General features: G+C 41.2%; 1 protein-coding gene across 1 annotated transcript in view; it reads left to right on the plus strand.

The window, feature by feature from the left end:
- LOC122778791 (netrin receptor UNC5A-like) overlaps positions 1 to 26,781 on the plus strand; it is a 114,263-nt gene that overhangs the window by 57,202 nt on the left and 30,280 nt on the right. Inside the window, exons 2-3 of the mRNA XM_044040888.1 lie at positions 6,703 to 6,918; positions 26,331 to 26,474. Coding sequence (XP_043896823.1) covers positions 6,703 to 6,918; positions 26,331 to 26,474 — 360 coding nt within the window. The remainder of the gene's footprint in view (positions 1 to 6,702; positions 6,919 to 26,330; positions 26,475 to 26,781) is intronic.

The raw sequence follows: 26,781 nt of genomic DNA on the forward strand, positions 1-26,781 counted from the left end.
ACCTTGTTTCCGGCTAAGCGCACGGGGACAGCAAATCCGTGAGCATGTGCGTGCCTTGAATGGCAACGGCGGTGACGGCGCCTGCTCCTCCTGACGGCTCAGGGTGTCTTCACTTCCTTTTGAGGATTGTGTGTTGTGTTTTAAAAACATCACACGCTGAAACTACAAACAGGTGCAGCTTTGAAAAGTGTGAGGCGTCTCCATCCATTTGTAACAGTAAAGTGCTTTCAATCTTCCTCTAAATTGAGCTAAATCTATCAAGTATTTCTTGTGTCAGGGCAGTTTTTTTTTTTTTTGTTCTTTACCCCAGTGTTTTATGTATTTCTCAAAATAGTCTGTAGCCTCCTGAGATGAATTCGTAAAAACTTCTGCGGAAGGATCTTTGCAGTTCTTGTGGGAGATTTGTGTGTACCCAGCTGAGGTCTTTACTCAGTTTAAGTAACCTTAAACACCGGGGTACAAAAAAGAAATGGCTGCACTTTAAAAGTGAACTTTGATGTTATTCAAGTGTCTGACTGATAGTTATCCCATTTTAAAGGCGCACACTCAGAGAGGAGCACTCCTCTAACACATAATGCAGCTCGATATTCGCCATCCTCCAGGTTTGAATTATGTATTTTCAATTTCAACTCAGCTCTTCATCCCTTAAACGCTAACGTAAGGTCATGGCCAGAAGTTTGTTGCACTTTAGATTTGGGAACACATATTCACCATTAATTAGTTGCTTATTAGCATGCAAATTAGTAACATATTGGCTCTTAATTAGTCATTATTAAGTGCGTATTAATGCCTTATGGCCTTATTATATAACCAGTAAGCCATTAACTTTTAAGAGTTTTCCCTCAACAACAAGTAAGGAAGTTGTTGTATATGAATTACACTTTATAAGGTGGTAGTATCACAAGGCAAGCGTTCCTTTAAAGGCGCTGCGCGTTGATAGGTGAGGTGAAGCAAAGGTTTCGGGAAGCGTCAGTGTTGACAGTGAAGGTAGAAGACATAAAGACCTCCGCCCCCCCCCTTCCAGGATGTTGCCGAGATGACAGGCACAAAAAATAACGACATAAAAATCATCAAACCAGAATAAGCTGATTCTAAGCTCCTATTCAAAGGTGTTTGACTGTGCTCTGCACCATGTTTATACAAATGACACCTCCATGTTTTTTTTTTTCCCTTTTGTTGGCAAAATGTTTAATGACATTTTTTTTTTTAAAGCATTTAATCATCCAAAGTGCTGCCTGTGTGAGAAGACGTGATTCATGTCGACAGCTTTTAATGGCCATTTTCACAGTCGACAATGTGACCCAAGCCTCGGTGGCACAATTATTGTGGAAATCCGCTCGTCAAGGAACACTATAGACAGCGTGGTATAAGAGCCCCGGATTAAAATATGCACACGGATGTACAGCTCTGCATCAGTGTACATGCTTAGCAGCCAATTTCCAATTAATTTAAATGGGAAAAAAGGTTGTAATAACATCACATGTGGCATGTATGAGAATCATTTATATATTCACGCTCGTCCTCCTCGGTCTCTCCTTCTGTGCTTTGTTTTAAGCCTCTCTGCCCCCACTGATGGAAACGTGACGTGATGAAGTTTAGGTTACTATGGTGTCCGTCGGAATATTTATTTAATGCATGAGAGGCTTTTTCTCTACACATGCATTTTCAGTGCCAGTGATTGATTACTTCCCGGGCCAACATTAATGACCAGGGATATCGCATGGGATCTGACTGTGTTGGTGCTCCAACATTTTTTTGTTTTACGTGTCGTTTTGCTTGCATACATTATTCTACATCTGTCATTGATTGAAAGAAAGACAAAGCTAGAGCTTTTGTTTGTGCCGGGTTTTTTTTTTTTTGCTTACGTGTGGTTTGTATTTTGCAAATGTATGCAGGTTTTTTTTTATTTTCTGTTTGTGTACATGTGTGTATCTGCATTATAGGTTGTCTTTAGGGACAACAGACTAAAGACCACTTAATTCGAGACAGCCTGTCCGACTGTGGGACAAGAGCGAGTTTTTGCCCATCAATGCAGAGACAAATAAACAGCATAAAGCTGTGATTATTTCTGAATTGAATATCAAGTCAGACTAGGGCTGCAACTAACAAATCGAGTGCTTGTTTCGTCAGAAAAATGTCTTTGTGTTTACCAAACCTGGAAATAATGATGTTCTCGAGTGTCTTGTTTTGTCCACAAACCAAAATGATTCAGTTTTATTGATTTCTTATGTTATATGGAGCAAAGAAACCGAAAAAATACTAAAAATTTAACCTCTAAATAATGATGCTCTCAAATGTCTTGTTCTGTTCACAAACCAAAACTATTCAATTTAAGTTGTTCTTTGTGGAGCAAAGAAACCAAAAAATATTCACCTTTAAGAAGCCAAAAACAAAATAGTTGACAATTCATTTTGTAATTGATGAATCATTGCAGCTTAATAAAAAATGACAAACATGTAAGTGATAAATTGGTACCTTTATAATTGCTTGCCTGGTTCAGGAGCTTCAAGTTCACCACTAAACACTTTTGTAATTGAAGATTCCTGTCAGATAGTTTAAAAAGTGAATACTTTTTTATGTCATGCATTCTGTGTTGTAGAGTAGGTGTCCAGGAAACAACAGATTATAAACCCTGACCTTGTCAGGACCAGCAGTCTTCACGGAGACCAAAACCTGGTCCAAATGAGGCAGAACATCATTTGTGAAGAACTGGTTAAAGGCTAAGATTTGAATTGTGGTTAGGTTAAGGTTAAGGGTTAGGCATTATTATGAGGCTTCAGTCAGTGCGAGTCCTTCAAAGGATAGCTGCGTGAACCTGTGTGTGTGTGATTGGTTTAAGAAGTGTTCGCTGAAGCATGGTTTCCTCATTGAAAATTGTGTTTTGAATCCCAGACATGTGGAGCAGTAAATATCTGTCAGCGATGGACAAACACATCAATCAGCCATGTTCCGGATTATAAATGACGGGCGGTCTACCTTTACGCTCCCATTTCTGCTTCTTTCGCTCTTTAATATTGTCTGCAGCTTATTAAAAATATTCCTCTCTCTCTCTCTCTCTCTCTCTCTCTCTCTCTCCCTCTACACGAGCAAGGCTCCTGTTCCCAGAATCCTCAAGTGCATACATTGTTGTTTTCCAGTGCTAGCTATATAAAGACACTCGGCGATGTATAAAAGCGTCCGTCGAAGCACTTGAGCAAACCTGAGCACTCTGAAGGAAAACAGCAACCAATAAAGTGGTTGTGACAAATTTGATCTGGGCTTTGTTGTTAATGGCAGCTCAACATGAGATGGTTTAATATTCTGGATAGTCATTTTAATTGAATTAATTTCAGAGGACATTGTAATGCGCTGATGGTGTCATAAAACACTTGTTATGGCTGCTGTTCATCACTGTGATATAAATTATGCCCAGTGATTGCTCAATGATGCTTTTCTTCAGGGACATGGCGTCGTTGGAAAAAAAAAGAAAAGAAAAAAAAACGAAATGTAATTGGCTCCAAAGGGCAGACGACGTGTTAGTGCCGTGAGGGAGAAACACAAAAGAGGGTTACTTTCTTTTTTTCATCCCTTCTGACATTCTCATACCATGGTGCATTCAGCACTTCTGTTCTCCGAGACGATAATAAGGAGTGAAATTTAAAAATAAATGCTTACTGACTTACCTGAGATTTGTGCGTAATCAAATCTCCTTGAAGGTAACATGTGATCCACAGTGAGGAGGACAAGTATCGTTACAGTGGCTACAGGAAACTTGTCTGATGTTTTCTTTCGTCTCTCGTATGTTTTTGTTTTGAATGTGTTTGTGTCTGAATCGTAACCTCGACATCCTCTGCTCCCCTGGTGCATGCACTCAGACTCTGACCTGGGAGTTGATGTAGTCAGCTGGACAGATGAGACATGGGGGTCTGTGTGCAGCACAGAGTCTGCCCTGGACATCATGGCTCAGCACACTGACAGCTGGTGCACCCCCGCCCGTGTGTGTGTGTGCGTGTGTGTGTGTGTGTGTGTGTGCGTGCGTGTGCGTGCGTGCGCCTTTTAGGTCAGTGGAATTGTCTCTTGGGAGAATAGCAACTGCAGACAAATATAAGGTCGTAACCTCATTTATTTATTTTTTTTATTTTTTTTTTAAAGTAAGAATCAGAATGATTCTTTTTATGGAAATGCAATTATCCAGGCAGTAATGTAATGTTATTGGTCCCTAGCAACACATCTTATTAAATCAATTAAATCATGTTCATTGGCTGAATCATCAACCAGGGAGACATTTAGCGTTCAGTGTTTGTTGTTTGTGTGCGTACAAAATGGTCTGACAATGGGCTCAGATGCATTTAACAATTAATGGCAGCTTCAGCCACTCACATTCAGTGGATTATAACGCAGTGCCCACATAGAGCTGCTGTATGTCTATTTGATTTGTGCATTGACCCGCAAGAAGTCTGTTAAGTAGCTGATACTCCCCGTTTATGTGTGTGTGTGTGTGTGTGTGTGTGTGTCGCACAAGTTGACTTTGAAGTACATTGTGTCGTGACAATAATCTGAGCCAATTTACTACGCATCAGCCCTCCATTATGGGTTTGATATAAAGCAATACGTGACTGGAATGCCCTACCCATAAAACGACAATTTATTTCTCTAAAGAAATTACGTGTTTAACCTCATTAACCTAAAGTGCATACTAAAATGGAAGACCAGCCCCATGCCTTCTGACACACGCACACATGTACACACACACACACACACAAACACAGATCGGAAAACATCATCAAAAAGTTTAGGGATCGCGTTAAAGGTGACCTCCCGCAAACGAGGAGCCGGTGGTGATTTAACATCATCAGGAGCTCATCCCGACCGTTCTCGCCACACGTCAGGTGTCTCAGGTGGCTTTGGTTTCGCGCTCAGTTTCAACATCATCCTTTCTCTATGAGATGATTAACCTGGCAGGTGTGAGGTGAGTCTCGCCTACTGTTTTACTGAGCTGTCGTCGTCGGTCTGCGGGGATTACAGAGGGTCAGCCCGGCCAGCTAATAGCTGTGGTCACAGAGCTGGAAGCTGGCCAATTAGAAGAATCCACCGTCATTAGGACCAACACATTTTCAAATAACCTGACCTGCTGGTCCCACACTGTTTATTAGCTAAGTTTTGTCTCTTTGCTGAAGCAATTATACTCACTATTGATGATGAACTGTGGCCTTTTTTTTACCTCGACAACACGAATGCTCTCTCACATACATAGTAAATAATATCTGGCAGCTACGTTGTCCTGAGCAGAGAGCTGCCATATTAATGACATTTTCTTCTCGGCAAATGTGTTGTCATAATAAAGTGTGCTTGGAAAATGAGGGGAAAAAGGCAAAGTGTCAAGCAAGTGATGTATGTCGTTCATTGGACACAGAACATTTAGTTTTCATTAAGAGTTAAACATGTACACAAAACATTAATGGGGTTCAGCGGCACGTGGCGGCGGCAGCAGTGGCTTGCTTCACTGTGTCTCATCCTGATGAATTAGCAACACCCAGCACACGAGTAAAAAAAAAAAAAAAAAAATGCATAAGAAAGAGAGATATTAATATAATGTGTAGTGGGGGTGGAACTGACAGATTGTGTCTGTATCCAAAGGCTGGTGTTTATGACACAACGTAACGTTATCCCTGACCTGGACATCAGCCAGCTGCAAGGATGAAGGAAAGCTGGGTGATGGAGGAGAGGAAGTGAGGAGAGAAAGGTCAGCCACGAGTGTTGCCGTTTCATTATGAGAGATGTGGACTCCCATCCTCTTCTGCTGCACAGGGAGTGATGGAGAAGGTTGTTAATGCCTGGTCCGTCAGCCATATTGGATTCAGGGCAGTAAATTAATATTACACTCCTTTTTAAAGGGGTTTTATTTTGGGATTTACTGGTCTCTCCTGAGTGCCACTGGTGTAAAGAGGTTATTTCGCTGTTGCAACTCTGTCTTATCTCTCGCACAAGGCTAATATGTTTAGAGAGAGGGAGAAGTGTGGTCACAGAGGAACGTCAGCGAGCGCTGTCGGCTCCGTTGTGTCATGCAGCATTTGTGTTGAACAATTTAAAAGAGTGGACATAAATAGCGCAATTGTCTCAGCTCGCTCTTTCTCTGCACATGCAATAGGTGTCTTCTCTCGTCCTTCTTCACATCTACTATATATCATGTAAGATTATGAAGGACTAAAATCCCAATCTCCTGGATTTAAGATGGGATTTCAGTGTAACTGGCTCTCTCGTTGTCAGTCATCTCTACTCTGCCTGCCTCACCTCTCTTTCTGAATGTGGGCTGAGTTAAAGTCCTGGCTGAGGAGACATTCAGCGCGGTGTGAAGTGGCCCATAGTTGCTGAGATGGGATTTATGGCCACCAGTACATCAGTGGTGATGTTAAAAGGCTGTGATGAAGAGCTCGAGTAAAGACATGGACTCTATTGTTGGAACAACCCAGTGAAGCGCACACAAGGCCGTGCTCCATCATTTCCATCTGTCCTCCGCACAGCTGCCCCCCCCCTTTGTCCGTCTCTGTTGTCCTCGGCTTCTTGTGTTTGCACGTACAGTATGAGTTGCTATTCACCGCGGACGCACAGAGCTCCTGTGTAAGACATTTGATCACTCGCTCATCAGTCTCAGCAGCAGTGCGGGAAAGTTTTATCTGAAAACTTTGAAGGTTTTTTTTTAAAAATCTCTTTCATTCTCTCAAGGTTCTGAGCACACGGCCACAGCAACACTCCCCGCCGCCTTCTCAGATCTATTACCTCACTTCCTGGTGGAGCCAGAGGACGAGTACATTGTGAAGAACAAGCCGGTGACGCTGACCTGCCGCTCCACTCCAGCCACACAGATCTACTTCAAGTGCATCGGCGAGTGGGTGCACCAGGACGACCATTTGATCGAGCGCACCATTGACCCAGCCACAGGTACACAAAGCACACTTTCTGTTAAATATGTCTTTTTCTTCAGCACAGATAAAGCCAGATTTTTTCCTCAGATGTCTTTGCTGCAGATGCAGAAGACGAGTGCGAGTGCATAGGTGTATTATGTAAAGAGTTTGCATCCTGAAACTAAGGTTTGTGATTTCCCAGTGATTGCTGTGCTCCATCAGGCTCTTGGCTCATCCTCCAGCCTATTTAGCGTGCCTGTCTCATAATTAGCGCATTGGTTTCAGTCTCAGAAATCTTTCAGTCACCTTGGAGACCTGTTTGTTTTTGTCTCTGTTATGCTGCAGTCCCCCCGCCTCCGCCATCAGTGTCATAAACATGTATGACACCGATGTGGTGTGATTCAGCAGCAATCTGCAAATTCAAGCCACCCATTCACAGCCTGACAACTGATTATGTGAGAATGACAGGTTTTTCACACACACACACACACACACACACACACACACACACACACATAAATGCTCTTTTCAGATGTGTAACTGTACATAGCAAACATGTATTAAAATAAAAAATAAAAAAACCCAACAAATAAAGAACTGAACACTGGAAAACAGACACACCCAGCAGCACCTGCACACACTGTGTTCAAAACAGGAAAGACAATTTTAAATATGAATGTGTTAATTGATTTGCACGTTGCCTCTTTGTTTTTAGATCAAGAGCTCACATTTAAATGTAATCTGCAGGGTTTCTTACACCAACATGCAGCAGCTCAGCAAATACAGACAAAAATGTTTTAAATGTCATGCAGGTGTACCTACGTGCTGATCCTCACTGAGACTGTGGTAGGTGAGGATTTCGAGTGAAGTTTGCAGCTGAAAACAAATAATAAATCCCGCACTGAGACGCTTATTTAGAGTGCATGTTGACTTGTCCTCTCCTGTTAAGGCTCTTTGTTCTAGTTGCACTCTGTGTAAGTGACTTTGAGGCGTGATGATACAGGAGCCGATTCCCTGTATCGCCGAGGTTAGACGAGACTAAACATGTAACTGTGTTCCCATAGAGTGGAGCTTGTGTCGCTATTCTTGGAGTGTATAGACGTAGAACTGAATAATAATGCATCGTGTCAACATCGTGTGAAGTCCCGAACTCGCTGTCACTCACACGCGTTCGTGTCAGACACAGATTCGGATGATGCAGCCAGTGAATGATATCAGTAAGAGCATGAAAAGTTAATTTTCTTTCCTGTTTTGTGAATAGAAAGCAAAGTCACGAGGGAGCACATGAAGTTTTGGAAATGATCAGAAATGCACTGATATAATACGATCAGTCTTCCCCCTTGTGTTTCAATACGTGTTCCGCTTACTGATCAACGAAGGGAGGGATGCAAAATAAAAAATTGTACCAATATCAGCAGGACTTTGATAGATGAAATGGATGTTGGCTCCTGAAAATGTTCAAGATCTGCTGGAAACTACCTACATGAATACATTATTGTGATTTTTTTTTTTCTCTCTCTGAGCAAGAATACTAAAGTAACAGGGTTATATTCTCCATGAAGCTGTTTTTATTGAATACCATGTAAACAAAACAAAAAATTGGTTTCTGTAACTGGGGCAGGAGATTAGAGAAATGTTTTCCCCAGGTGGGTTTGTCACGGAGAACAACACTTTCTCTGCGTATCCAGATTCCCAATCAGCTTTTTTACATGTACACATGTGCCTGTACATATATATATATATATATATATATATATATATATATATATATATATATATATATATATATATATATATATATATATACATAGTTATATTTAGGAAAACACACAGTGTCATTCGTACATTCAAACAGAAACTAGTTCATAGAGGTCTGTTGACACCAATAGAAATTTGTTGTCTGCCACAACTGTCTGCTTTTTTTTTGTTACACACTTAAAACAGAGATGTGCTTCCAAAATGAAGTTAGAGGAACTTGTCTGTCTCTCTGCAGAGCCAGAGAACGAAGTGTGTTATAACCACGTTGTCCACTTACCTGTTAACCTGCGTTCTTTAATGGCGTGTTTCCACTAGCACGACTCTACTCGCCCCTACCCTTGCTTTTCCATTAGTGACAGTATCTGGTACCGGCTCTGGCAAGGTTCCAAACGAGCTGAGCCGATGCTGTGTGTGGGAGAGGCACAAGAGGGGGTTCATCTTCGACATTTAGCAAGGAAATGTCTAAATTCTCATCATTTAACAGAGGAGTCTGGTGTATTTAGCGACCGCATCACAAACCCTGCCACTGTATTCAGTGACTGTGTCAGACAGACGCTGTGCTCCGGTCTTTTTCATGAACTGATTCTAATGATTCAGTACATCGAAAACAACTGCTTTACAAGTCACCAGTTTGTGTGTGTGTGTGTGTGTGTGTGTCGCCCACATTGAGGAGGTACTATATTGTAATGGAAAACCAACCAAACCGCGTAGAGTCGAGCCGAGCCGGGCTGGGACCATGTAGTGGAAACACGGCAGGCGAGTAACCTGTTTCTCCGTTAACGTGTTGTGTTGATTTGCATCTTTAAATCTTTTTTTTTTTTTGTGCAGCTCTCAAATGGGTTTTGAAGATAAATATGAATTTGAGTTTGCCAGGAGCTGGATTTGTCAAGACAACAATGTGCACAGTTGATGGGAAAATGACATTACCAATGCAACACTGCTCTTCCAACATTAACTGATGATGGACAATTTGTCATGGGGTTATGAGCCATTATAGTCAACATTTATCTGTCTGTGAAACAAATCTGTCATGCAGCAGCGAGGGGGGCTCCGTGTTTTCAGATGCTGTGATGTTCCCCGGCCTCCTTGCAGCTCCTCACGTCACTCTGTTGTGCCGTTGTGTTTGATGATGAATGTGTCGTATGTGGGGCTGTGCATTTCTGAAGGACACGCGTTTGTCCAGAGGTATGGCCGCTCCAAGGTACTCACATCGATCTCTCAAACACCTGTGCTGTTTAATGTCAGCGCTGCCCGGAGGAGTTTACCGATGGCTCCCTCTAATCCTCCCTTTCTGCACCAAACATGTGAGGCACACACACACTGTGGTTTAGCTGTGTGTGTGTGTGTGTGTGTGTGTCTGTGTGTGCAGTACAAGCTTGTCTGTTCCTCTCACCCTGGTCGTCACAGTCACACTGGACTCTAGGCTTGTACCTGTTGCCAAGCAACCAGGACTTGTGTCACTCCATAGCTTCCTGATACCAACATTCTGCCTTGAGGAGCGAGGAATTAGGACTAAGGACACATATCCAAGCTGACTAAAATTGATTGACAATTTATCACCAGAGTAAAAGTGAAAAATCACCTTCTCAAAGTAGCTCCATTCTCTAAGAGAAAGTTTGATAGATTTTCTGCCTGACTAAGCGGTCGTGTCTTCTCATGATTTGCCCTCAGCAAAATCCATGCTTTTTTCACCCTTAACAACTAAGACATAAATGTAAGTACTATATGCGCTGTCATGGTTTAAAAGCTTCCGAGATGTCAGCGTCAATTTCAACAGTTAGTGTGTTGAGATGGATTCACATTCTCAGGAGATATCCTTATTTCATAGTTATGTAAATGACGCGTCGAGCCTTGGCTTCCTCTGTCACACTTTAATGGTTCGACAATAAAATGACTCGTAGTTTTCATCAGACATAAAGAGGAAGACATCGTGTTCATCAAGTTATTATAATAGTTATAATCGGTCTAGAAATGCAAACATTGTGGAGGTTTGGCAAATGGTTTCTGACCTTGGCTAATTGCTGATAAAAGGTTTTACAAACTCTGATGTTTCTCCGCCCGTAAAGTCACAAGTTTACTAAAAGCAACTCAGCAATTAAAAGATGCCTCAAATTGGGGTTAAAATGTATTTATTTCTGTTTTTAAAAAGCCTCATTAGGAATGTGAATGGCCTTTTTTTTCATGGCCATGATAAGCAGAGGAAATAATGTAGCTGACACGATCACAACAGCCCGATTATGAAATCTTTAATAACATTTCTAATAGTCGTGCAAAATGGTTCATCTGAGTTTATCCCTAAACCAATTAAATATGTCTAAAAACAAACATATGGAAATAAATGACCAAACAAAAACAAATAACCTAATCAGACTAAGATGTTTTTTATTAAGTGTCTGTTATTGACATCAAATTGCTTAAATTCCATAAAACTATGTTGGCAATGATAAGAGCAAATAATTATCTCTGAAGCTTATGGTTGTGATCATTCATTAAATTTAGAGCTGTGACTCAAATATTTTGTTTTTTTAAGAAGAAGCCAATACATTTAAAAGTCACTGCTTAACACACATTTGTTTTGTTATATAGAAAATATGGATGGTTGTTTTTTTACAACATGCTAACAGCAGTGTCAAATTATAAAACTGTATTACACAATATTATTATATTAGCCATGATTACAGTGCTATAACAATGCACTGGGGTTTGTTTGTGTGCGATATAAACTGAAAATAATGCCCAGCCCAACTTGGTTTCAAATGAATGTCTGATAACCCGAAGCAGCATTTCATCCTCCTCTTTTATCTTTGTTTCAAGGAGGTGAAGGAAATGGATTACCAATGACTTTTGTGCATGTTTTCATAAGGATATTTATTGGGAAAACAGACTGGTCGAAGAGAGCAGAAGCTGTAATCAATAGTCCTTTCACCTTCATGCTGAAAAGCCAAGTTTAAATTAAATCCGAAACGTGGCTGCTCCACTGATAAATTGGTTTGGTCCTGCAAAGCAGATGCAGTATTCAGCAAACTCCATCCATGTGGACACTTGGGAAATGTCAAAGTAACTGGACAGGGTTAGAGTTAAGAAAAGTGACCCAGGCCTGATGTTCACACAAGCTCTCATCAGACTGCTCGCTTTTTTATTGTTGCTGATTATGTGCAAGAAAGCGCTGCTGCAGCTGACTGTGTGTACAGCACCTGAGCAGACTTATGGTCACACCTTTGTGTGTTGTGAATACTTTCCTACAGAGAGAGAGAAAGATGGAAGGAGCCACTTGTCTCAAAAGCGCCTTTGAACCTGGAAAAAGAAAGAGATGTCACAATTTGTCCTTCCTCTCCTGGTATCACTGTCCAATATTGATCCATCCTTGAGTCTATCGGTTCTCATTACCAGTCCTCAGTAACTTATCTCAATTGTTATGGCTGCAACCACATCTAAAGCCCACGACGGCTCGGTCTTTCCCAGGTCATCCTTTATAGGACGGGAGCAACGGAGATGTCTGGCGAGTCCTAATAAAGACATATCCCCTGTGAACAAATCAATCCTGACGCCGTGTTTGCATAGATTAGGAGATTCTCGCACACTCTGATTTCTCATCAGACACATGATGAGCGCAGGGGAGATTGGCATTTGAGCAACCGACTATTGTGTGGGCACGACTGATTTGATTTTGTTTGCATTTCATCTGCCAGCACTGATGGAAACGATTCTGATGCACGCGTCGCATTGTCACCGGTTCAGCAAACCCTCTCAGGTGGAAAAAACATGCATTTCACATCACTAATACAATCATAAACATCTGCCGACTGCTTTATGGAGATGGGGAGTGGGTATATTTTGTTTGCTGATTGAACCGGATCCTGACAGGACTTCTACAATGAAAAAAACTATGGGGAAAATAATCAACGGCTACATGTGTGCCTTTTTTTCTGGAGTTTACAATGGAATCACGTACGCTATATTCATAAACTCTTTAATATTCCATCTTCTTAACTCCTCAGACTGCTATATTTGTAAATCACCTCTTCCCTTTTCCCTCCGAGTTATCAGTGCCAGCTCCTGTGCTCTGTCAATCCTTTGAAACCTAAATACCTCCTATGACGTAGTCCGTAATCTCTTTAAACCTTCCTCTACTTTCTGAATAGAACTAATAATGTATAATGGCACCGCTTGGTAAACCCCTACATCTGCAGCCCAATGCATATTCATTTGTATAAAATATGTATTTTCTGATGGACTAAATCCTGGATTGCAATGGGGCGACATGTTTAATTTCTGATCTCAGGGCGAGATAAGCTCAGCTCAGCTGAAACGATCTATAACCTTTGTTTTAATACCGCAATACTTATCCGTGGTATTATAGCACCCAGTCTCACACCAGCTCTCCCCCTCGCTGTCCCTGTGTGATGCTTTGTTTTCCCATCTCTGTTTCTCCAGCGACGTAGACGTAGGCGTGCACCTTTGTGCAAGACTCAGAGAAGATCTTATAACATTAATGACTAATGTTCAGTAAAGTGCAAAGTCAGAGGCAGGTTTATCATCATTTTGTTGTCAGAATTCAAGTTTAATTCGGGACAGTCTCCCTAATGACCTTTGAGCCACACAGCAGTGATTAAACATGATCTTTAATGGAATACTGAAGAGCGGTCGTGCTGCAATTTAAGCAAAACCTGATAGGTCTGCCAGCCAGGATGTAATGAGTAGAAGGAAATAAGAGAATCAGTGGGGAAGAGGACAATATAGTCCTAAATGAACAGAATGGCCTTGTACCACCTGCTAAGCATCGATCAGTAGCCAAGGGGACTAATTGATAATGCATTATTAGCTGCAACCCCATAATGGGACTTGTATTTCATCCTGTCCTTGATTGCAGGACGGAGGCAGAAGGATATGGCCACAAAGCACCAAAAACAGATGGCAAGGTGAATTATTCCCATGACACATCTGTCAACGTGTTCTATTAGGCTTTGCAGGCAGGTCAGCCCGGTGTGTGTGTGTGTGTGTGTGTGTGGAGGCAGACCTTTCTCAAAGCAACACACCTCAGAGTGAGAGGGGAGTTGAAGTGGATTTAATTGAAGGCCGGTGTTTGCCTGGCTTTGAGACAACTGCAAGTTTGTTTGGAGCAGTGAGACACAAAATGGAGGCAGAAGGAATTAAGCACCAGCCAGCTGTGTTGATTGATCTCACAGACAGGCTCATACAAAGGCAGCACCTTTCAGTGTCTCTGAATGTGTGCAGGTTGTATTCTTATTTAGAGAGTTTAAGTGCACAGGGTCCCCTCCCTTGAAGCTGGTGTTGACATGTAGGAATAATGAATTTCAAAATTAACTGCAATTAGTGGAACAAAAGTCTGGGGGAAAAATAATTACCATTTGTCAAACAACAGCGTTGACGCTCCCGTCTCCCACACACGCAGCCTTTGTCCTCCCACCAAAATGTATCCGACATCAGCCTCACGCGTCGCCGTCTCTAAAGTAATTTTGTGTTACACAAAAGCGGTGCCCTTGCCTGTAGTTGGAATACAGTCATCAGGTGTAGTGGTCCTTTTCTTCCCGAACAGTTGAAGTTGTTTACCACATCTAGCTGGTAAAGTCAGACATGATATCAATAAGCCTATCTGTAGTTTGTGTGCAGTGCTTTCAGTGGGATTTAGAAATGCCAAATGTTTCGTCCGAGTCCATCACTTTTAATCACGGCTTCATTCCTCTATAAAGTCATCGGTGTCTATTCTGGTAGTGCATTTTAATGTACAGTATCCAAGGCGCACAGACTATGGCTGTGGCATGGAAATATTAACCTTAGTCCTCAGCTCTCTATTTCCTAACTGAGACATTTGAATAAAATCTTGGCTGTGTGCTGCAGTGAAATGCAGCGCATGCATCACCCAAGCCTCTTGTAATGCCCTTGTACTGAGCAAATAGAGGCCAAAGTTGCAAATGTGCTCCGACTCCACAATCTCCCTCAAAATGTGCTGTTTTAACATGTTGCGATGCCAGGAAACTGCCTCCCTGGGTGTTTATTTTTGATTATAGGCAATTAACTTTTGATATGCTTCTGATTGAATATTTTTTTTTATTGTAATTGTAGCATTACACATAGCGTGGAAATGAAAGGCTTGAGTGTAGTGCACTCAGAGGGAGACAGGATGGGAGTCGGTGCTGTCAGTCAGCACCTGCTCTGCTCAAATTTGTTTTAAAACAGAGGGGCTGGGAGGTGCAGGGAAGGAGCTGACAGCTAAATAGTCCATGGAGATCTTTGATAGGCAGAGCAACTCAGCAGCTGTCAGTTAATGCATTGTGTGTTTGGCCTCAAGGAAACTTCCGGTAAAGCTATTATATAAACTCCTCCAAACAACATCAATTCACCATTCTCCTCTATTTTAAACAAGAGGCTGCTGGGTGTCCTGTGTGAAGGATAGTGGTGGTGAATGTGAAAGGGTTGCTTTATGCAGAGAAGCTGCAGCTTTGCTGTCCAAAGGTAGCAAAACCACACTTTGAAAAGACTCTTTTATGGAATTAGATTTGTGTCAATATTTTCACTTTTTAAGAGGTAAATAAAATATCAATTTAATCATTCAAAAATATTGTATTTTATTGTTTGAAAATACACGTGTTCTTTGCACCGTGGATATTTGTTTGCGATTCTAAACATGGGCGGGCCTTAGGAAGCTGCCTGCTGATTGGCTACAGAGGTTTGGAGCGACAGCTCAACGGACCGGAAGTAGTCACAAATAATTGTAATTATCTATTATTTTCCAAGTGCGTGACTACTTCCTGTCCATTGAGATGTCGCTCCAAAACACGAAGAACAAATCAGAGAGAACAAGCGTATTTTCCAACAATAAATCAATATTTTGTTTGCTTCTTAAAAAGTGTTGATTGAAAATCTAATTCCATACCCTTTGGGTCAGGTAGGTGACAGAGGCACATGTGTTTCCGCCTCTTGTTTCATCACTGGCATGTTCCCGGCCTCATGCAACACTCCTGGAAACAGCCCTGTGTGGTCACTGTGGCAACCACCAAAGAGGAAAATGCAGACGGTGCACGTGTTTGAGGAAACCTTTTCATTGGAGTGGATGCTCATTGAGGCATGCTAACAATAACAAGAGCACCGGTCGTAGTCTGGGAGCCATCAGGAGAAACCGTGTGGACCTTATGTGATTCCAGTTTAATAATTCATTAGTTCATGGTGATTCAGACCGTGTGTTTGTTTTTTGAAAATACATTTATTTTTCCCTGGTACACCAAGAGACTTTAGAGTGTATAAAGTAAAAAAAAAGGGGGGCAGACATGTGAAAAATGAATACTAAGCTCTGTTGGCAGGATGTGTTTACTTTACAGTCTAGAAATGTAATGGTAGTCACATTGACTACAAAGTTATCAATTACAGCTTCTCTTGTGTGATACTTTTCTGTTTTTTACTGTCTTACATCATAGCAAATGGATTTCTTTTTTTTGACAAAAGGCACAAGTTTTCTCACATTTTACAGGCAAAATCAATCATTTCTGTCAAATCAACTGGTTTTTGACCATATTATGAACCTTTTTAATGATCACTCATTTCTGGTTTTTCCTCCTTTTTTGAAGCATTTTCATCACAACCGCTCCATCTGTGCATGTTATTTCGACACCACCTCCCAGCAGCTGTTATCTGTGATATCAAACCAGGCTCAGGGGTCTACTCGTACTTTCACTCCTTTCTCTCAATTCTCGGCGTCAGGTTATTTATAAAGTCCACAATTCTCTGCCTTGCATCTACACTATTAAAAATGAATAAAGTCGCATTTGAACAAAGAAATTAATATTTAAAGGCTCAATCCCTGTTCAGTCTACAGCACTTCACCCCGCCCCTCATCCTAACCTTAACAACATGGTCCACGCTGGATTGAGAACCATCACTATTGGATCAGTGGTGGCAGATGGAGGATTAGACAGATTAGATTGTTGTGAATATTGTACAGGCATTACTCTTTTAAGATGCAGTTCCCCTCCGTTACATTCTTTTTTCCTTCAGTACGTACATTTGAACATCTACACTGTGAAACATTCATCAAAAATGTTCTTTATACTATCGACGACCTTCCCATTTCAGTCTGCTGTGGGAAATGTTGTGTGTCATTGCGCGACTTGATTGATGTACAGTAGAGATTCCTGGTATCTGTTTACCACGGTGCACACGTTAACCCGAACCACGCAGAGATGCTGAAAGTCATCGTTTGCCACGCTTGTTTGGTCACGGCATTACAAACTCGTAGCGTAAATTAACAAGATAAAACAGGCCATTACTGCACAGTGTTTAAATACCAACCTACAATATATGTTTTGGGTTTTTTTTTAGTCTGAAGTGTAGCTGATATGTACCTGGAAAAACATTACTAATTTGGCTTAACACTGAAAGACAACTGGCGCTAAATATTATTATTATTATTATTCATATTTCAATTATTTCATATTCATCAGAGAATTTTTCCCTCATACATTGAGCAGATTTTCTTAAAGTTAAAATAGAACTGTTTAATGACATCAAATACAAATATTAACTTAACGAACCAGTTATTGAACAACAGTGGTATGACTGCACTGCAGTGCAATTATATACAGTATTTATCATATATAGATTAAATATTAAAAACATTAAAAAGGTCATTAAAAAAAAACTACACGCAAACGTTTGAATGACATATTGACTTAGCAACATTTATTAAAGAACAAAATGCATCATTTTTTGGCTGATTTATAAATGAAAGCATATAGCCTCTATAAAAAAAACACTAATGGATTGGTTAAAAATAGAAAGGCAATTTTTTCATTGTAAAATTAACATTTGTTTCATATTCATTTCATATTATTAATATATCTAAATGTTTGTTTAGATATAATTTGCTATTTGGTTCAATAAAAACAAAGCACACTCACATAAATGTGTGTCTTTTTAAATATTGTAAGCTAGGAAAATAAATATGAATTCTATTATGTAAAACTATTTCAGAAATGGGAAAAATTCTTACGTGTTTTTTTTGTTTTGTTTTTGTAGCCTCTGTTGATTCCTGGTATTTTCTGAATGCTGCTTGTTGTTGAGTTGAATATTTACAGATTATTCATAAAAAAAACAAAACTGTGCTTTCTAACTCAGACAACAACGCCGGTCAAAGGTCCAAAAAAGAGCAACCAGTGGTGCAATTCGTATGGTGCCGGGAACTCGACAAGCAGATGGAAGCCCGAGTGACTTATACCTGAAGCAGCGTTCCTTATTTACTTGGGCGCCCAAGGCCATGTCAGAGAAGGGGGAGAGAAACATGTTAGCCCAAGCAAATTATCACAGCTTTCATGTGGTTAGCGTTCTATCAGATCCTCCCACTCTGCAGAATGTAATGGAAGCAGAGGCAAAGTGCTCTAGGCCTTCACCTCTGACGTGTTCTCATTCGAGTTAGGACAAGGTGTGTGTGGGAGATAATGGCGCAGGTCCTCGTCACGCCCAGACCCAAGACTGTGGCATATACAACATCCTGCTTTTGCCAATCATCGGGGTCAGGGTATTGGATGGAGAGTAATTACAACAAGGGCACTTTGGTAAAGGCGCTGTGGTAAATCACATCACTGCCTTTGTGAAAGTGTATGTGTGTGTATGCGCTCACTATTGAGGAAAGGTTAAGCAAACTAATTATGGGGGGACAGTGTAAATAGAAAGATCAGTGGCTTTGAATTAACGTCCATTTGATTCAATCGGCTCTGGCTTTGGTACGGAGGCGAGTGGAAATGTGAAATACATAAATGGAAGCCTTATTTTTAACGTTTGAGCTCGGCGGCACATGTGAGCTATGTGTCATTATCACGTTCCAAACCTGCGAACACCTGTGCATTGTAAAAACACAATTTGAGCATAATTTATGGACATGTATATGGCACAATGCATTGTTGCAGTGAGGCGTCGTGTCGCTTGGAAAATTGTGTAAACTGATCTTGCTGAGTGAAGATCTCACTCTCTTGTGTGCATCATTATTCCTCATCACTACTGAGCCCAAACAATGTTTGGAGTCAAAACCTCCTCCTCTCACATGTTACTGCACAGTCTGATTTCACCGGCCATTGTTCCTCAATGACTTTTAGTGCTCTTTCTCGTGCCCTGCACTGTTTACACTTCTCGCACCACTGTCGAGACGCCACCTTCGTCTCCTTGGAGTGGCATTGGACTCAAGCTAGCCGGATTGATTGGAGCGGTACCTGCTCGCCTGTTTGTCAGCCATGAATAATCTGTAACGACACTGAGAGCATCAGCAGGGGCCTTGCGGCGTGCATTCATTGTGGAAAATGGACAGCTCAATCAAAAGAAGCTCTTGAAAAGCTGGCCATAACCAGAGGCAGAGCCTTGACCCAGAACGCTGTCCCACTGACTTGAGTCGCAACCTCACCAACATCCCTGAATGGGAGAGCCGACTGCCTTGTTCCCTGTGAACTCAGCGCTTCTCTTCGCTTTGCCTCGGCCCCTCCCTCCTCTGCTCCCATCTCCTTTGCAGTTTAATAGAGCCATGCTTCACTCAGAAGGCCACCATATCCTTGTTGGAAGACAGACGCCTATGGCGCCACCTGCCATTCTCAGCTCGCTGCGTCGGGTCGCGTGGGCCACCCATCATTGCACTGCTTAACATGGTAATGGAAGTGTGTGGACTAGATGACAAAGCAGTCGTACCCTTGGGTTTATAACCTGGGGTTAAATAGTTGATATTTGGGTTATTCTAATGTGGATTTACTGCACAGGTTGTTGTATACACGTTTTCAGGATTTGTTTTTTTTTTTTTGGTACAACCCTACAACCTAGCTTGGATTCGGGGTTTCTTTCATCTAGTAGAGGTTAAGTAATTACTTTGAAGAAGAGCGGATTGTTGGTCCCATGAAAAGAAACTGTGGACACTGGTAGTGCTGATGATGACACTGATGCCACCGAGTACAAAGAAGCACCACGGGAGGAAATGAAACACTTAGAACCTTGCTTTTGGACGCTTGGCGGGATTGTGCAGTGAAAGCATTCTTAAAAGTGTTCATCTGTGATGTCTCCCCTCAACCATTGTGAACTCTCTCCCTTGAAATGGTGCATGCCACTGATGTAGAGTCACCAAACCGTAATCCCACTATATCCACTGATGAATCCCAGCCACACACACAGCAGGGATGCCATCTAATTGAGTTTCTGTGCTCACGATGAACACACACTCAGGACCCGCAAGTTCCAGTTCTGCTTTTGATAAGCAAATGACCCTATGGAATTGAGGTCACAGCCTGCGAAAACAAGAGCGAGGGAGCGAAAAATAAAGTCCCACTCTCAGACAAGCCCAATATCGACTCATGTGGGATTGAGTCCGATGACGTTTACCCTATGTGTGTGAGTTTGTGTTGGCTCAGGGGAAGATTCGTCCAACACACACAAACACACACATCAGAAAGATGCTTGTGCTCTTGTCCCAGTGTGACTTATTTCCTATTGTTAGGTGTTGTTAGAGTGCAGGGCATGTGTAACAGTGGCAGCTGGTGACTCAAAAAAAAAAAAGAGTGCAGGAGGAAAAAGCTACACAGGGCTGCATGTTTGTTTGTTTTTTACTCTTGTTTCTATCTCTATTTTATCTCTATTTTCTTAGGTTCACTGTGGCACTTGAAGCCTGCCCGACGCAAAACATCTGATTTATGAAGGCAAAAGAAAAATCATGATACTCTGCATTTATTAAGACAACACAAAAAAATGTTATGTGGGACGAGTCACTTCTTTCTATAGCTGCCGTGAGGCGTGATGCTGCATCCAGTCGTCCAAGAGCAAGAGAGGCAAATTCTGGCAACTGCTTTGCAAGGTCAGAACAAGTCGAGTCAGTAAAATATTAACACAATTTAAGCTTTGGAAGCTGGCACATATGAATACTTAGCTCTTTTTATGGAATCTTGTAAGGTCACAAGGCGGTGTGTGTTTGTGACTGTTCAAAAATCCATAAATCCATCATCTTCTATACCACATTCTTCTCCACATGAGGGCTGCTGGTGCCAATCCCAGCTGACATAGGGCGACCCTGGACAGGTCACCACTCCATCACAGGGCCACGGAGAAAGTGACCCAGAGAAAACCCACGCACGCATGGGGAGAACATGCCTTTTCCATATGTCAAAATCTTAAGGATATCTTGAAAATACAAGAGTGAAGAATAGTGTTTTTTTGTCATGCACCCTCGTAAATCCAGCTGTGGTCTTTGACTAACCTGACCACCCTCTCCGCCATGAAGTCTGAGGCCCCCTGAGACACCACAGTCCACCGCGGTCTGACCACGTGTCCTGCTGGAAGACCTGAGGCAATGAAGCCCAGTGCTGCACCAGCAGAGCAGCAAAGCCGAGGCCAAGCAAAGGGTTGTGTTTACTGCTCGATATGGAGAAAAAGAAAAAGATTTAATCAATGATGAAATGACATTTTTAGTGATTATCTATGGCTTTATTGCCAATTCCTCACAGTGACACACAAACACAAGGGGAGAGAATCAAAGATGACACTTGGAAATCAACATTTAGTTTGGGAGATTGTCCTGTTTTGGGGCATTGTTTTATGTATTTTGAATAATGACAGATTTTTCTCTTGGATGAGAGGTGAAACATTTTCAAGAAAAATCCAATTGCTGCTGATTCAATAACTTTTGGAGAACTCTGACCTGGATGAATGAGTATCTACACAGACATTAAAAAAGAAATAAATTGATATAAGACTCTGCCCCCTTACCTCCCTTGCAGGCATTGCTCTTGATGCAATTCAATCAAAATTTCAAGTGTAAATCTTTTTACAGCGACCGAGAGAGAGAGAAAAGAAAATCTGCTGAGATTTGGTGACGGTTAATTTGACAGTTAAGTATTTTCTCCCTCCCCTTTGGCTGAATTAGAGGAGCAGCGACCTCCTCTGCTTCCTTGGGCCGGACATTTCTGATGTGAAAATAATCTCGCTTTGACACAGAGTAAAACACATTACAGTGAATGTTGGTGTGTCTTTTGTGCACATGTTTGTGCCACTGGATCTGGTAATAGCTTGTATTGTACTCCTTTGCCTGGAGACTTTGCAACAAGCTCCGTCACACAAAGGAAAGGCCAGTTAATTCATGAACTTTGCAACTCTGCATCTCTTCCATCCAAGTCTTTTTGTTATTCTTTCCATTTCATTTGTTTAAAGCCAGAGGTCTTGATGCAGTACTATTTGCTTTACTATCGCTTAAGGCAAACAACAATATTTTCTCTTTTAAAACGGAAATCGTTTTAGTTTCAGATCGATTGATTTACGAAAATCTTGGGATAAATTGAAAATCCCTCCCGTATATATAGTATACAAACTGTGTTTATGTTTCGATTTGGTGTTTTTGGTCTGTTGCGCCTCCACCCGCCCAGTAACACTCACCTTGTAGCACTACCTGCCAGCAGAGCGAGCAGAGAGCAGCAAGCTGATAAGTGTCAGAAATACTGAAAGATACTGGACCTAAAGAGCTTCAGTACCCATTTCAAAAATGTCTCGACCAGAGGATTAGGAAAAACGAGGGTCTGCAGTGAAGATGTGACCAAAATATAGACCACTTCAAGTGGAGAGGAAGATGGTGTGCGGGTGGGGACAGCGGACAGTGATGTATGTGTTTGTATAAGACCACAGGTTAAGTGCAGAGCGCAATGTTTTCAAGTGGGATTGCAGTAATGGCTTTAAATGCTTAATATGTACACATTTAACTAAGTCATGTTGTAGGTAAGTTCATTTCTTCTTTATGGGAGCAGAGAAATTGTCGCACAGTTTGAGGATTGTGATTTTAAATAGATAGTAATGCATCGGCACAGAGGTGTTGTCAGCTGATAAGTAGTTTGAAAGATGTCAAACGACTCTATATCTGAGTGATATCAGTACAGACACTCAAGGCTGTGATAACTGTACACGACGCACAAAAAAAGTGATATTGAGCCTTCCCGACTAAAATCCCTTTAAACAGCGTCACCTCACAAGCAGCAGTGAGTGATATGTGGCGTCTTCTTTTTTTCGCAATAGAGGAGAGTGCTGTTTGTACTTAAGATGGAAATGCTACGTCATTTATCATCAAGTATGAACTCGCTGTCTATCCAGGAAACTATAAAGATGAAAGTCCAAAATGACCAGTCACTGAACTGTGATGGATGAGCTGGCCAAGTTCAACTTAGGTTGATTCAGGAAGTATAAAGAGAAAAGTGTAGGTTTTTTTTCTTGTTCAACAGGGAGCAAAGTTGATTAAGAAATGATAGGTAAGTCCATTAATAATGCAGCAGTCTACTTTGTTTGTTTGTTTGTTTTTCAGGTTGATTCATCAAAAACTGTAGACAGGAAGTTGCTAAAAGTAAGACCAACAGATAAACCCACGTCAGTGAAAACATAACATACTATATGTAATAAAAACAACATAAGTAAATGACCAAAAAAGTAAAATAAATAACTAAAAGAATTGAATTGAAATAGAATAGACTTGGAAGCTTTGGATATTAAAAGTGAGACAAAATATTACATGTGTTAATGAATGTAGTATTGCACGTGCTAATGTAGAATTTTTACAGCATGACTATAATAAGCCTAAACCTGGTGCTAATGACGTGTGTCAATGCAGTGTTAAGCTTTGAGATGTGTTGTAGTAAGGGTTAAATGCAGCCGATTAAGTTGTACTTTGATAAAGAATAAAGTTTGTGCTGAAAGCCCATTATTCTTACAGTGTCAATCGCATAATTACCCTTTAAAAACTCTCTGAGAGTCGGGATATGAGCTCATTTGGAAATGGGCTACTGATCCAATCGAAGACGCACACTCAGTATCTCGCAGGAAAGGAAGATAATTCCTAACACCTTGAAGGCAGCTAAGCATAGCCGACTATTAGAAATCAATATCGATATAATTGAGTTGTAAGTGTGTCAGTACCCCCATCTTCAGAAAAAGACAGCTTTCTATGGATCAGTAAAAGAGTGGTGTGCATAAAGTTTTGTTTTACTTTTGGCCGTCGCAATAGAATAGACTCTGGAAAACAACACTTAACAGCAGACTATCCAATTATGAACAACAGCTATAAAATTACAGTCCCGTTTTGTTCACAAAGTGATGAGATTATTCTTTCCTACTTATTAATTGGACTGAAATTGGACAGACTGGCTCACAGCAGTGTTACTGGAAGGTGTCAGACACAGAAAGCAGGTAATTATGGCGACAGGAAGAGATAAGGAAACAGAATGCAATTACTCTGGCAAGCAGAGCTTCAAATTGCTCTTCTTAGGATTTCTCACCTCAGGTTGCTGTTGTTCATGCTTTGCATCTCCATGCTGATCTGTTTTCCCGTTGACCTCCAGCTTGGAGAAGAACGAAGGTTTGCATTAATTAAATGGTTCCTATAATGTAACTAGAGCCATGCAAAGTGCACTAGACTTAATAAGACAGCTTTGCTGCCTTTCAAATGTATTTATTATAAGTCTTTTTTGAACCAAATCATTTTTGCATATACATACATTGTTATGAGCTCAGTCTAAATCGGGGTAATCAGATATTCCCATTGTTATTCACACCAGAGCCTGTAAGGATTTCTCAGAATTAAGTTTAATTTGACTTCCAGGTTTGAGGGCACACTTCAGACGTTTTGCTTCTCTTTTTTTTTTTTCCACACTGTAGTGCTATATTTGCAGTCATGGGTCTCTATAGAGAATACATTTCTCATTTTAAGGATTGTATATAATGGCAAATACATAATGAACACACATACACATACAAGACACCAACAGAAAAATAAATAGAACTATTCCCCATTCCAATGCCCTCCCCAGTGAACACAATATGAAGTGCACACTGCTTCATGCACTGTAAATAAAAGTATATATTTAACCGAGGAAAACTCTCACTCTTCTGCTGCTGTCGACTTAAATTCATTATTTTGTGTTAATGTCGGCCCTGGTTTTCTGTTCATAGTGTACAAAATGTAACTGCAAGAATAACTCTGACGTTGTTCTTTGGATCACATAGGTAGGGGATTCACTTTGTGTAAGTGTTGTATAAGGTGCAAAGTGTTTTTTTGTTTTTTGCATTGTTTGTTTGTTTTTAAGATTCTTGTGTGTGACGGGGTAAAAATACTGACATCCTGCTGACTTGAAGGAAAGGGGTTTTTCTTCTGCTCCATTTGTTCCTTCACTATAGTGCTCATTTTTATTACTCTAGACATTTGTTGTAGCTTTTAGGTTCTCCCTCAACTTGAGTATCTCTCTCTCACACACACACACACACACACACACACACTCACAAAATCTAATAGAAGAGCTAAACTTGAGACAAAGAAAAAGTAAAAACTTTTTTTTGACAATTGAGCATATTCATGTTTGAATGGCGTCTGCTTGAAACAGGACATATGTGCTGTTGACACTTGATATTTCGGCAGCGCTTGGGGGCTAGATTTACTGCACATGTGCTCACATTTGAAATCTACCAGTAATACATGTGGGGGGCCTCAGCCAGTGACCCTCAAAGCTACTCATCGCTGTGTGGCTGCCGGCGATGGAGCCAATTCACTTTTCCTCTCAAGACAGCTCATATGACCTTTGGGCCAGCATGCACTCACACAGGGCCCCACAGACCCATACACGGTTTGTCTCAAATTGTTCATGAAAAATCACCCATTTTGTATTTGATGAATACTCTGTATCCAGTACAAGTGCTTTATGTAATTGCTGTATAGATTTGAAGGCCTGATAGGTGCCACTTAGTCAAGCTTCAGTCAGCCTCGGTCTGGGGCTCAAAATGATCACTGCAGACAGTTCAAGTGTGTGAGGGGAGTGTAAGAGTGTCAGAAAGTGCTTTTATGTAAATTGAAGTTGAAGAGCGGCTCTCCGTCAAGACTTAAATATACAGCGCTGTACTGTAAATGCTACCACGTCGGTCTTGGGGATGTGTCCTCTGTGACTGTAAAATGCTCTGTGTGTTCATATGAAAGGTTCAACACCCTTCTCACCAAAAAGACCCCAGAGAGCAAAGATCAGACGGGGAGAGGGAGAGAGAGCTGGAGGAAAAATATGGCAGTCTCTTTGGCGTCGGTAAAAAAGTAGGACACATGGTGAGGATCAGAGTCAGGGCTCAATATGTAAAGATGCCTGTGGATTGCAGGTGTCATAACAAAAGGTTAACTTAAGATGGAATGAAATATTGCTTTTTAATAAATACACAAGGAAGAGCAATAAATCTGTTTTTGCCCTGTGTTACAGAAGCTTCACTTATATTAACACTGTTGTGGAAATGCTCTGGAAATTGTGAACTCCTCTCACTTTCTGGATTTAATAATAGTGAATCAGTTCACGCCACCTATTTCGGTTTGCAGAGGGTTTGTTAAGCACTTCCTACCTCCGTCCTGACTGTTCAGCTTTCACCGAGGATAGCTGGGAGGCTTTCTTCTCATTTTCCTCAGTTTAAGCACTTTGTGCATGATTATGGTTCTCAACTTATTTATTCTGCCTTGCTTTTTTTTTTTGCTGCTTTAGTTTAAGGTACAAAATGCACTAAAGGATTAATGTGAGGCCATTTGTTTCCTTTCCGATGAGAAATATTTACGGTAATTTCACTCTCTGCTGCTGTCAAATGAACCGACGGGTATAAAACTGCTCTCACTCACATCCCTCCCGGTCACCATTTTGATGGTTCTTTCTGTTTCCTTTGCAGCTCTGCCAGTCATGCAGGTGACAATAGACATAACCAGACAGCAGGTGGAGAAGATCTTCGGTCTTGATGAGTACTGGTGTCAGTGTGTCGCCTGGAGCACCACAGGCACCCAGAAAAGCCAAAAAGCATACATCAGGATCGCTTGTAAGTGCACTCTAAAACGGTCATGGTGTCATTAGAAAGAAAAACGCTGCCTAACAAGGTCCTGGTTTAATGGAAGTTAGTATGTAATAAGAGGGTGTTAGTTTTTTCACTGGTTGTTGAAAAGGGACCGAGTCTCATTTAACAATTAACCCAAAGACCATTACGGTTTGATCCACCACAGAGTTTTAAATGTTAGATGCCGGCACAGAGAAACACAGAGACAGTAATGCATTCGCAAGAATTCTAAATTTGAGTATTCATGAGCATATTTTTCATTGGCTACAGAGTATCAGCAATGATCCCTATA

This window comes from Solea senegalensis, linkage group LG12 (genome assembly GCF_019176455.1).
Source record: "Solea senegalensis isolate Sse05_10M linkage group LG12, IFAPA_SoseM_1, whole genome shotgun sequence".
Lineage (NCBI taxonomy): Eukaryota > Metazoa > Chordata > Actinopteri > Pleuronectiformes > Soleidae > Solea > Solea senegalensis.